This window comes from Formica exsecta, unplaced genomic scaffold, assembly GCF_003651465.1.
Source record: "Formica exsecta isolate Colony F162 unplaced genomic scaffold, ASM365146v1 scaffold324, whole genome shotgun sequence".
Taxonomy (NCBI): Eukaryota; Metazoa; Arthropoda; class Insecta; order Hymenoptera; family Formicidae; genus Formica; species Formica exsecta.
In genome coordinates, this window is record NW_021850496.1 from 36,480 (window position 1) to 48,759 (window position 12,280).

The 12,280-nt window shown below is 31.5% G+C and overlaps 1 protein-coding gene across 6 annotated transcripts; it reads right to left on the reverse strand.

Moving 5' to 3' along the window:
- Positions 1-6: 6 nt before the first annotated feature.
- LOC115238175 (polycomb protein Asx-like) lies at positions 7-10,173 on the reverse strand. Of its 6 annotated transcripts, XM_029811775.1 has the most exons (9): positions 9,432-10,035; positions 8,181-8,440; positions 6,930-8,054; positions 6,523-6,795; positions 5,259-6,137; positions 4,902-5,141; positions 3,796-4,128; positions 1,043-1,111; positions 7-685 (listed from the first exon to the last, which is right to left on the reverse strand). In XM_029811775.1, the coding sequence occupies exons 1-8, from the start codon at positions 9,757-9,759 to the stop codon at positions 1,091-1,093; spliced, it is 3,459 nt and encodes a 1,152-aa protein (XP_029667635.1). In that variant the 5' UTR covers positions 9,760-10,035; the 3' UTR covers positions 7-685; positions 1,043-1,090. The 6 variants fall into 6 exon arrangements, with proteins under 6 accessions (XP_029667635.1, XP_029667634.1, XP_029667631.1 ...); XM_029811774.1 differs by having other exon boundaries at positions 7-1,111; XM_029811771.1 differs by lacking the exons at positions 7-685; positions 1,043-1,111 and adding an exon at positions 10,095-10,173 and having other exon boundaries at positions 2,768-4,128; positions 9,432-9,982.
- Positions 10,174-12,280: the final 2,107 nt, after the last annotated feature.

A 12,280-nucleotide genomic window follows, 5' to 3' on the forward strand; every position in this document is an offset into this window, starting at 1 on the left:
TAATACTATATATATAATTACTATTATTATTAATGAAAAATTAACATTATAATCATGGCGGCATATGATAGATAACCAATATCGATAAAAGTAACATAATTAAACATATTTAGAAAAAGTATGACACAATGTAATGCATATTTCTTAAATTCTGTTAAGCATAAAAGTTGATGGGATGATAACACGTTAAGTCACACACGATAAATTTCGCAGATATACAGCAGAGAAAGAAATTTTTGAACTTATTTTTTCATATATTTTTTCTTTCAAGAAGTGTAGATGCTTTCATTCACAACACAAAGGAGCAAGCAAATAAATGTAAGCTTAAGATCTAGCACATCGTGTCACTTAGCATATTATTGCCTCAAAATCTTCAATAGTTATAAGATTGTAACAATAATATGACAGGAGAATCTAATGATGATTATATACATATACAGGGAGAGATAAAATAGAATGAATATATAATTTACATAAAACATATTCTAACACAACACTGCATCATTGTAATCCATTTGATCTCAGTCACATTTTCTACTGTTTTGTCATTTTTTTCTTATTTTTGTATGTATATGTGTGTATAATTTTCTAGTAATACGAAATGCAAACAATAATTTTTTATCTAAATATATACATGTTTACTAGTACAAAGCTTGGCAACTTGGCGAAAGAATGCTGACTGATTCTGTAACATATATGTGCATTAGATCCTTGTCGAAATAAAATATTAAATTCTCAAAATACATGAGTTCTTTCTAAAATATTTTATAGTAAAAATTGATAAAATTAATTATTACAAATTATATTAAATATGTTTCTTTATCACACAAAATAAACCTTTACTTTTTTAACAAATATTCTCGATAAATGGCGTTATTTATATCAATTTAATCATATTAAATATTCTGTTTGACATTTTTGAAGAAAATTGTGAAAGAATTTAATAAAAATCATTTGAGATATTTTATATTAAAATTAAAAGAGAACTAGTATAAACAAATACATATCCCATGCATACTTGATTTCAAATACTAATGCTTACAATTAATATCCAATTGTCAATCTCCGTGTCAGAGAGAGTATATGTGTCTTATTCATGCATCCCAAAAAACTGGAAGAAATGAGAGCAGTTGAAATCGGTTAGGTACTCTTCTTGGCGTAATAATGAATTTGAATTGTTTGAATGACCAATTATGACAAAGAAGACATAGATTGATTGTAATCAATTTGCATTAAAAGATATAGGTGAAATGATATCAATGATAAAACTGTTCGCAATTTCTCAATAAATCATTCCTCGATATAAATAACAATACTAAAGAGTTACAAATCGTAACAAATCATAGGAGAGTCGAACGATACAGACTATATNNNNTATATATTACAGTTATGAATATTCAATTATTCCTCTTATTATTTGTAATAAATCGTTTATCTTAATCAATTATTCATTCTCATGATATATTACTGTTCCTGTACACAATGTCCGACGATACTAGTTTGACATACATGTATTAATACATGTGTGGAAAGTAGTCTGAACTATATTAAGACTCAAAGTCCAACAGATCATCCTATATTCAAAAGGAATGATTAAAAGAGAGCATGTGTGTGTACAAAGGATTAGTGTAGCTTCGAGATCAACATGTACAGGAATATTTTCTACACAGCTATAATAAAAATAAATTCGCGTGTTAATAAATAAATAACAAACATACATACTACAGAGTATACAGAGTGTGATGTTTAGTGGAAGACTGTATTAAGGGTCAATATATATGAGATTTATATATCAAACTTTTAAGAAAAGGTCTAAAGAATACAGTTGAAATATTGGAATTACTAGCCAGAATTACATTACACGTTAATAAATCATAGTACAAATCATAGTACAAATCATAGTACAAATCATAGTACAAATCATAGTACAAATAATATTATTAATTAAATGAAAGAATTATATAAGTGAAGTAAATATGGTTTTTGTTAATAAGCATGAATATGAGGAATGGCAATATTACGAAAATATAAAAACTATAAAAATATAAATAATATTATCATCAATAAATAATGTAATAAATAAAGATAGAAGTGATATAAATATAATACAGACTAGAGTTTGACAATTTGAAAGAAAAAATAAACATTGCATGAAACATTTCTCTACAAGAGTCTTTTTTGTATATTTATTTGTCAAATATATGATTAAATATTCCTTGACTTTTTGTTTATATTATTCGCGATTGGAAATAGTATATTAATGATATATCCATCAGTTCAGTGAGACAAAACATTAAAAACAATGTTAAAGAAGTTTTGATTATTGAATAAATAATTTGTTCAACAAATTATATATCAATTTCACAAATATAATTAGGCAAGTATTGCTATAATTATACAGACTCTAACTTGTTAACATAGCTTTGTGTACAATCTATACATTTTATTTTGTGTGTTAGAGCAATGCATTATAAGTATTTGTCAATTTGTAATAAAATTACAATAGGCAAGATAATAATAAAATATGAAAGAAATAATAAGCGCGCATTTATATTTTTTTATCTGCTGTATAATGTAGCAATATTGAATTTTTCAATATCCACTGTATCCAACTGTATCCTTTATTACCCTCAATCTATAAAAACTTCCGTTAATGTAAGAGTGCTGGATAGTAATTTATAACTTTCGAAGACTAAAAAATTTACACGAATATTCCAATTATATAAATAATTTTTATTAAAATGAATTGCCAAAAGTAGTTTTACTATTTTATTGTATCTTGTGGAACATCAAATCATATTCGAGAAACATGATTACTTCTAATGCACGATCTAATGATTTTACAATAAAAAAATATAATAAAAAGTAAAATCTTTATTTAGATCTACATTAATATATAATAACTTCAACGAAGAGTAGAATTTGAAGAAGAGGACATACTTTTCCTTTTCTAAAACGTAATATAAATATTCTTTCTAACGCACGTTTTCATAAAACAGAACTTGTAAGCTATGAATATTTCAGTTTTAAATTATTACAGTATAATAAGAAAAATTATAGTATAATAAAAAATCGAATACAAATAATTAATATCAGAAAGAATATATAGAATATTATAAATAAAAATTTATTATGAATAAAATATTACTTTTAACTTTTTTTACTTCTTATACTATATACTTAATAGTGTTCATATGCTTCAAATGAATTAATTTGGCAATTAATTTTAATAGACTGAGCGCATATATATTAACATATTGTACAACACATAATTAAAAAATCGCGGGAGCAATGCTCATTAAGAAAAAATTATATTAAAATTTTAATTCAATATTTTCTTCTTTAAAAAATAATGTAATATTCTTCCAAAACTACACATCGATATGTTAACTTTTGTTTCTAATAAAATGCAATCTAAAACATTGATTGCAATATACTATTTAATAGATTATTGCAGAAGTAATGTCCCCAAAATTTTCGATCACACTTTATGTATGCTGTATGTGTGTGTGTCGTATAACTTATGTTATATCTCTAAATACATCATCACGCGAAATCCCTTGTATATATGACGTTGTTTAATAAATTTGTCATTACGATGTGTGTGTTTGGTGTTTCTTTAATTTACCAATATTATAATAGATGATCAGCACTCTTATCTTAGAACGGGTTTATTAAATTTATACACGAACGGTGTTAAATAAAGAATGATTAACGTATAAGACAGGTAGCACAGATACGTTGAGGCCCGATGCAGTCATCGTGGCAGAAGGCACCACACTGCCGACAAATTACCATGGCTCCTCGCATATTACATTCACATGGGGGTGGTGGGTCACCGCCGATTATCATGCCAGGTGCACCGGGCTCCGCACCGCCCGTCACTCTGCTATCCGCACCTCTCGCTTTCAGAGTAACAGCTTGATGAGAGCCTTCTCCCGCACTCGCTGGTCTTCCTCGCACTAAATGGACCCCGACGCCCATCCCTGCAATCTGCGGCGGTAACGGGGGAGCGGATGACGCCCTTGGTGCGCCATCCCCAACTCCTGTCCTTTGTACAAGTATGTATTGCCCGAAATTGTTACTGGTGGAGGAACCAAGTTGCGCTATAGGAGTGCTTTCTGTAACCTACAAGGCATTGAGAATATGATTAGTCATTATATAAACATTTGACATAATTCGAATTGTGTACTGTGTTTCGTTGTTTTCAAGTTACTATTGTCTGTCAGTAGAAATATATTATACAATGTTTCAATCACAACAATGCGTTTCAATCTCTCTAAAGCTTATCTGGTTGTGTAATATAAATACATTTAATCACATTTTATATTTGTTTTATTATAGTTTTATAGATAAAAAATTTTTTTGCGCGTCTTGCTACCATCATTATCTCTGACAATTAAAGTCGTACTATCTCTCTACTGCATTTAGAAACCCACAACTAATGTAAAGATTTGTTTATTTAGGTACCTGTATGATACAGAGATCATCACAAGCGACCCGCAAGATTAGCACTGTACACACAGAAAAGGATAAAATAGTATGCAAGTATGTTCAAATATCCAGTACATACAAGAGAAATATTAAAAGACAATTTCGCAAATTAAAACTATATTTATAGCAAAAATTATTTTATCATGATTATTAAAAATATATTTTTTTGATTTATTATAATAGTTATTAAGATTTTTTTATTGTGTTACAAGTACGTTATTTGAAAATTAATGATGTTTTACTTGCATAACTCATACGAAAATATTAGTTTTATGAGAAGATAAATATCACAACATAAACTATAATATTTTACTCTTAATATAGAGTAAATTACAAGTACCACATAAAAGTTGACACACAAATATCTAAATATAATCTAATATAACTAATATATATGTGCTATATACCTCCGTTGATGTAGCTTGACGCGCTGTAGCAAATACATGTCTCAGCATAACTGCTTGTGTTTTATTTTGAGCTTGTTTGTTATGTTGTATCGCTTGTTGCGTTTTCTGAGGTTTGACAGTTGTTAAAGTGCGTCCACCAGATTTACTGGTTGTGAATGCACCGTCTCCTCTTGCAAGTAAACTAGGTGGTGGTTTTAAGTGAGCTTTTAATTGATCTCTATTTGGTGAACTTTGTATAACCTGAAATAATACCAGTTTCTTCATCTATCAATGTGCAAATTTTGCGTGTTTGATAAGTTTATAATCTTCATAATGTTTTATGTATATAATTCTTGATTGGATATTGGATTAATTTACCGCTTGACATATCTGATAACTACGCTCCAAATTGACAGCGCCTGGAGGCTCTTTTGTAGAACTTCTGGATCTACTTCCTCCTTGTTCTTTATTGTTTCTGGAGCCTCTTTGGCTGCCTTGATTAGACACGCGCGATGATCGCGACGGGATTGTTACCGATGATCCGGCATATTGCTGTTGTTGTTGTGGTTGTTGCTGCTGTGGTTGCTGCTGCTGCTGCTGTTGATGCATAGCAGCTGCAATTTGTCGAGGTTGAGCTGAAGCAGCAGTCTGATGTTGAATAACAATCGCATTCTGTGTACGATTTTGAGATTGTATTCCCATCGTAGTTGACAAAGTATTTTGTACTTGACCTTGCGTCACAATGGCATTCTGATTTACATTATTGCATGTATTACTATTTTGAGTATTTATTTGAGTGATAGTATCCTGCGTTCGTATCATATTTATTTGCGCGGTAGTACTTTGTTGAGGCTGAAGCTGCGCTGAGATTGTAGGCGAGTTATTTGTGAGCAAAGACGTTGCATCTTGCTCTGGATTAAAACTGGTTTGCACAAATCTGATAGACTGCAATTGTGGAAATGTGATAATCGGTGGACTTTGCGATTGTAAGTTCTTCATAACGCAGCTGTTTCCCGGCGTGCTGATAGCCAAGCCGTCGGATTGAAACGTAGTTCCTTGAACAACCGGTAATTGAATACAGTTAACGGATTCTACATTGGTATTCGCGTTAATAAACTGTTGTGAAGAAGTCGTAGAGTCGGTTGTTGTAGAGGTCTCGCTGCATTCATCCTGCGTTGTTACTGTAATATTAGCTGCTACGGATCCATCAAGAGCAGCTGCCACCAAAGGCCAAGGTACCTGCAGCTCCTCTTGCGTCTTTGCAAAAATTTAAAAACATTTTTTTTTTTTAATAAATAATAAATTAATAAAAGTTTGATGAAACATTGGATATTCAAGAAAATGAACATTAAAATTTATCCATCAATTCTTCTTCAAATGGCGAATGACTTAATTGCAAATAAGCATCTTGTTTTTTATTCATGTGATTGTGCTCTAAATTTTAATCTTCTCTATTTTGCTCTTTGAACAATTTGTTTTAATTGTATAATTAGTCTAAATTCAAATTTTGCATTGACAAATCGCTAATGCTTGTATCGAGAAATTAGCTACTTTTATTTAAAAATAATACACATATGTTTACAATTTATATAAATAATGACATATAACTAATCTCTATATTGTTTTAATAATATTTACTTACTCTATTATTATTGATATTATTAATGGTCGGATCCACCGTCCAACTGCATTCTAGCATTTCAGAACAGACGTAATTATTTGCCTCCCGGAGAGCTTCATCCTCATTACCGGCATTTACATCTGTTTCCCTAGTATCTTCAGTTTGTCCAGATACTTGCGGTTCGGTTACCTCTGTATTGGTTGAAGTCATTTCCATTCCTTCAAGAATAGGATATATTATCTCTTCGGGACATCCCGAAATCTCTTCATACATTTCGCGCATCTCTCCTCGTACCTAAAGTATAATTGATATCAATCTTTAATAATAGTACATTTTTATTTTTTGCAAAAAATTGCCGAGATTATCAACGCAATAATATATTAACAATCTATTAATAGCTTATTCAATGTATTAAAACTCTTACCTACCTCGAGTTCATGAATACGCTGTAAAGTTTCACTATCAATTTCCATTCCTTCTGGAATTTGTGATTCACTATCTGTTGGATTCTCGTGCGAAACATGTGCTGTTTCAGTTTGATCACTACTCATCATATTAGTATCCTCTATAACAATATCTGTCGATCTTACTTGATCCTTCGGAGACGAACTTTCAAGAATACTTGTAGTTTTGCAATCCGATATCTGATAAATTTGATCATTAGACATTTGTGATATCTGTTCCTTTGAAATTTGATCTATTTGATCTATAGATGTTTGTGATACATATTCATTGGATAACTGCGAAATTGATTCTCCAGATGTGTGTGACACACGTTCTACTTGTTCGTTAGATCTAGGTGATGAATTATCATCGGGCAATAGTACAGTGTCCTCTTCTAATGTTTCAATTACATTATTTTCTGCAGGTTGCAAATTTTTCTCACTGGAAGAAAAATCTGTTTCTTCTTCATAAATATTGGAGATGTTATCTTGACAAAGTTGCCTCGAAATGTCATTAGTCTCAATTATATCTTGTTCCTTGCAAATATCCGTGATCTTCTCAGTTCCTTCCGTTTTAGTTTCATGTATTTGAATATCTTCTATTATTTCTATAGAATTCATTTGTATAGAATCATTTAAATGTTTCTCATCGGTCAAATTGTCTGATAATGTGTTATAATCCAAACCCATTAAATTTTGCTGCACTTCTTCAGAATTAGCTAAATTATCAGAAGTCTTTATGCTAATTTCGGTCTTACAACTAGTATCGACTTTATCTCCTGTCATTACAATGGGATAGACATGTTCTGATGCTGGAATATCCACATTAGATTCCAAACGAAGTCTTAAACTTGAACGTGTTACTGCACCACTAGAACGTGACTCAGTAATATAATGGAGACTCGATTTAAGTTTAGGCTCTCGTTTCTCTCCCCATATTGGTTCGAAATGTTTCACTTTCCATGGATCTAGCTTATTCTTATCTCTTTCTGCTTCCATTTTCAGGCGTTGTTGATTTTCTGGAGTGAATTCTCCTTCTGCTAAACGTTTCCGCCATTCTAAACAAGCTCTTGCAAAAAATTCATTGTTTAACCCAGAAATTGCAGCATCCTAACAACAAGATAACAAAATTAATTTTGATAATTTTTGATAAAAAAGAAAGTACTTAAAAAAGTTCTAAATGGTTTTTTAACCATGGATAAACATAGTAAGGCATTAAGAAATTTTAGAAAATACCTGTCTATCTACAGTAGGCAACAGTTGTGCGAGCTTCCTTTGATACAGTGGAGGTAAGCCTTGGAATGTATGCCTATTTAACAGAGCACGTAAGCTGGTACTTGCTAATATGCTCGCTGGAGATTCCAAATCCACGAGACCTGCTTCTAATTGTGCAGTCGCTGACAATCTCTTTGTGGATCGCCTACGGCCCGACTTCAAGCTAAATCCAGGTAAACTAGCCAAAACTTCTCTCATTGTGGCAGCAGGTTCTTCCGCTGCTATATTCACACAAAATATAAATTATTAGGATTATTCAATTATCAAGAATATCATGTCAGCCATCAAAAATAAAATTGTCTGCTTTTATCTATTTTATATGTACTAACTTGTACGTGTCTAACAATTATCTATTTTATATATACAACCTAAAGAAAATAAAATAAATTATTTCTTACAATAATTGATAATTAATTATAATATCAGTAATATTATTATATTATATTCCAATTTATATATATATCAGAAATATAATGAAAATGTGAATATATTTATACCAAACATTATATGAGCTTTTTTCATTAATGCTTCAAAAAAACATTATAGTATCAGTGTAGTTAAAAATACACCTTTTTTATATATAACATTGATTAAAATACAATCAGATAATTCTTCAGCACAATTTATTACATCAAAGCAATATGTTAATAAACAGATATGCATTTATAAGCCAGTTACTTTATAACATATTTTTCCTTTTTATTACTTTATTCCACATTTTGTTGTTTCTATCTATTACTATTTAACACCAATAAAATAGCAATAAATAGATCATAATACAGGATAAAAAATTAATTACAGAAAGAAAAAAAACCACTTAATAAATTAACACTTGCTCATGTCCCAAAATAATCCTTATAGTATATACAGCTGTAATACCAACATTATATATAGAATTGTCTAATATATATATAGTAAATCAGTAGAACTGCATATTTTCTTCTATATGCTGTACTAATGGTGTTTTTCTAATAGAAAGAATGTAAACTATATAGATAAATTTGACTTATACAATTGACTTATCGTGAAATTTGCCATTCAATATTAAAATACTTGCATTTGTTTATCACATTGTTACTTAAAAGATATGTTAGAAATTTCTATCTTGTGTGTATAACAAATAAATTTTCAAAAACCATTGAACACCACTGACTTGCTCTATAAGAAATAAAATAGAAATGAAGCAAATATATGTTGCAGTATTACAATTACCAGTATTGATGTGTTGAACATTATTAACCGGAGATGGTGGATCATTTGACGGAGGTGGAGGTAACGGTTTGACAACGATTCTAGGTAACGCGCGGGAATTGCCCGCCGCTATTGTCGTATTCTTCCTACGCCGTTTGGCTTGCTGTCGTAACGCATGTTTAATAACTTTCTTACTGTGCACCATGCTAGAGTAACCGGAACAGCCTGGGATAGTTTCGCACCCTTCACTTTTCCCAAGTTCCACATCTGTGTCCATGACAGTACCTACAATTTTGACATCGTCGACAAACGAAATGTCAGGGCACGCGGTGTAAGACTGCCGTGGCATAGCATTAAATTGTACACAGATACTTCCGTTCGGCGCATTCCATCTTTCCTCGATATTTTGAGCTCACCAATGTGTCCTATTCGCCGTAATATAAACATAACATTTCTATTCCTTTCTTTCTCTCACCATTGGCGACTGAATGACATTCTTATCAATTCCAATCGAAATATGCTATGAAAGATCTGGAAACTGTTTACGTCATTTCGCTTGAGAGTTCGTGAATCTACGAAATTACATTGAGCAACAGAATGTTACAATTCTCCCAATTGCATAGTATAATACCATTCAAGAAAGTGTAAGAAAGCTTCCGCTTCTTTCGACTATACTATATTTACATATTTATGCCGTGGACGTCGTCAACATAGATGTACACCTCATGGTCCCATGGTACGGAACATATGCGCAATGCGGAATGGCGGAACCATAGACATAATATATCTAGACCGAGCGTTTACCTTTATTTAAGGAGTGGGGGCCGATGCCCACGTAGAAAAGGACATGCGGAACGAAATCCGTCCAATCGCAAGCATTCCGCCAATTGCGCTCCGCTGAAATATATTTTCTACTGCCCATGGACACCGACGAGATACTATTAAAGACCGTTAGCCCTGGGTAAACTTTTGTGACCACCAAGTGGGCCCGGTGGGCCCAGAGGTAATTGAAGAATGTTGACATTACCGGCCGTTTGATTGGATCGAAGATAATTACACGAATTATTTAATTCATACGGTTATTTTACTTCATCCAGTTATTATTTTATTATCGAAAACACCGACGAGATATCATTAGAGACCGATGGTCTTATAGGATTTAGCAAATTACTGGTAAAAAAACTCGCCACGCGGTACTGTAGGTAAGTAAACCTTTGCATTGTCGATAATAAAACAGTAAATTTACAATAAAATGTTTATTTTGTTGTTCTTGAGGCAGTTATAGAAAAGATCTATACATTTTTGTTAATAAAACGATAACTGGATGAACTAAAATAAAGCGCAGCGAGTTTTTTTTCCAGTCACGCTAAGGGCCACTTTCACCAAGCTCGGTTAGATTAACCAACGGTTAAAATTAGCAGGGTGGCCAACAGAAAATAGAGGTGAAGGAAAACCAAGCATTCATGCGCATCATGCATGAAACGGAACGCAGCCTTAGTGAAATTGGCCCTAAATCCCATAAAGCCCGTATCAGATTACGCATTGAAAATTGAAGATTGAAGATTAAAGTAACATTTCATGGACAATGAAAAGCAGCAGCAGTTTAGTAACTAACTAGCATTGTTTGGTGATTTTACAGAATTGCTGCGCTGCCCATGAAATAGGTTTTCTGCAGTGTTTTAAATCGTTAATCTCAATCTCAATATTAATTGAGATATAACCGAATGAGTAATTATTTTTATAATTATATAGTTCCTACAAACTTATGGTGATACTCTGGTGATTCCATACTTTAAAATATATGTACATATATAACCAAAACACAGCTTTTACTGCTTTGCTGTTCAACAGGATGAACTTCAAACAGCAAAAACTTGCGCCGGAAGTACGTCACCGATTCTAGTTACTTTCTAAACTGCTGCTGCTTTTCACTGCTCATGAAATGTTACCTTAAGACCACCGGTCTTTACCCATACAGCATCGCAAGATTGTAACAACATTGCAGCAACATTTTGTAAAATAATGGTTATATTGTAAAATAATTTGCAATATTTCTGCAACATTACACTGCATTATGCAATATTGCAATGTTGCAGCAATGTTGTTGCAAGCTTCAGTGCTGTAGGGGTAATGATATCTCGTCGGTGCCATGGAGCGGAACTCGCGGAAACGCAAGTTGCCCTTACCAATCAACAAGACCTTTCCTACAGATTCTTTCATTGTATCTATCGGAATAGTGTATATTATTGGCTCCCACAGACTATGCTTCCGCGTTTTCCGCTACATGGGACAGTAGAGACAATACTCAAGCGGATCGGAATCATACATACATGCGTATACTTGTCAAAATTCATGAATTCCATACATAATATACGAACTGTCAATATGAATTCTGAAAAATTATTTATTATTATTTGCGGATTATTGAAAAAATTTAAACAAAGTTGGTATATATTTCAAAAGCAAGAACTACACCGCAAGATCGTAAAATTTTACTCGTATATAATTGCAAAAAAAATGAGAATAATAGAAAAAAAACACGAAAATATTGGGTACGACCTATATTTAGTATAGAAAGAAGATTAAAACAAGAAGTAAGAGAGAATCTTATTAAAGACATATATATATAATACATGACATGACATGAATACCAGTATATACATTAGTACCAAGTGCCTAATCAAATAATAAAATAATAAAAAACTATTACATTACAAACAATTTAGAACTGAAAAGTATAAAAAAATCATAACGTGGAGCGAAAGAAAATAAGTTTGTAGACTATCTTATTCTATCTTAACCTACCTTATTTTATTTAAATATTGTAATATATTTTAATACTATAACTTAATTAATTTAAACCATTCATG

Bases quoted from the DNA above. Each gene is read 5' to 3' on its own strand.
- LOC115238175 (XM_029811771.1), bottom strand. From the start codon at position 9,759: ATGCCACGGCAGTCTTACACCGCGTGCCCTGACATTTCGTTTGTCGAC. The intron at 8,441-9,431 runs GTAATTGTAATA...GTGTGAATATAG, and splicing joins TGTTCAACACATCAATACTG to CAGCGGAAGAACCTGCTGCC. The intron at 6,796-6,929 runs GTAGGTAAGAGT...ATTATACTTTAG, and splicing joins AGCGTATTCATGAACTCGAG to GTACGAGGAGAGATGCGCGA.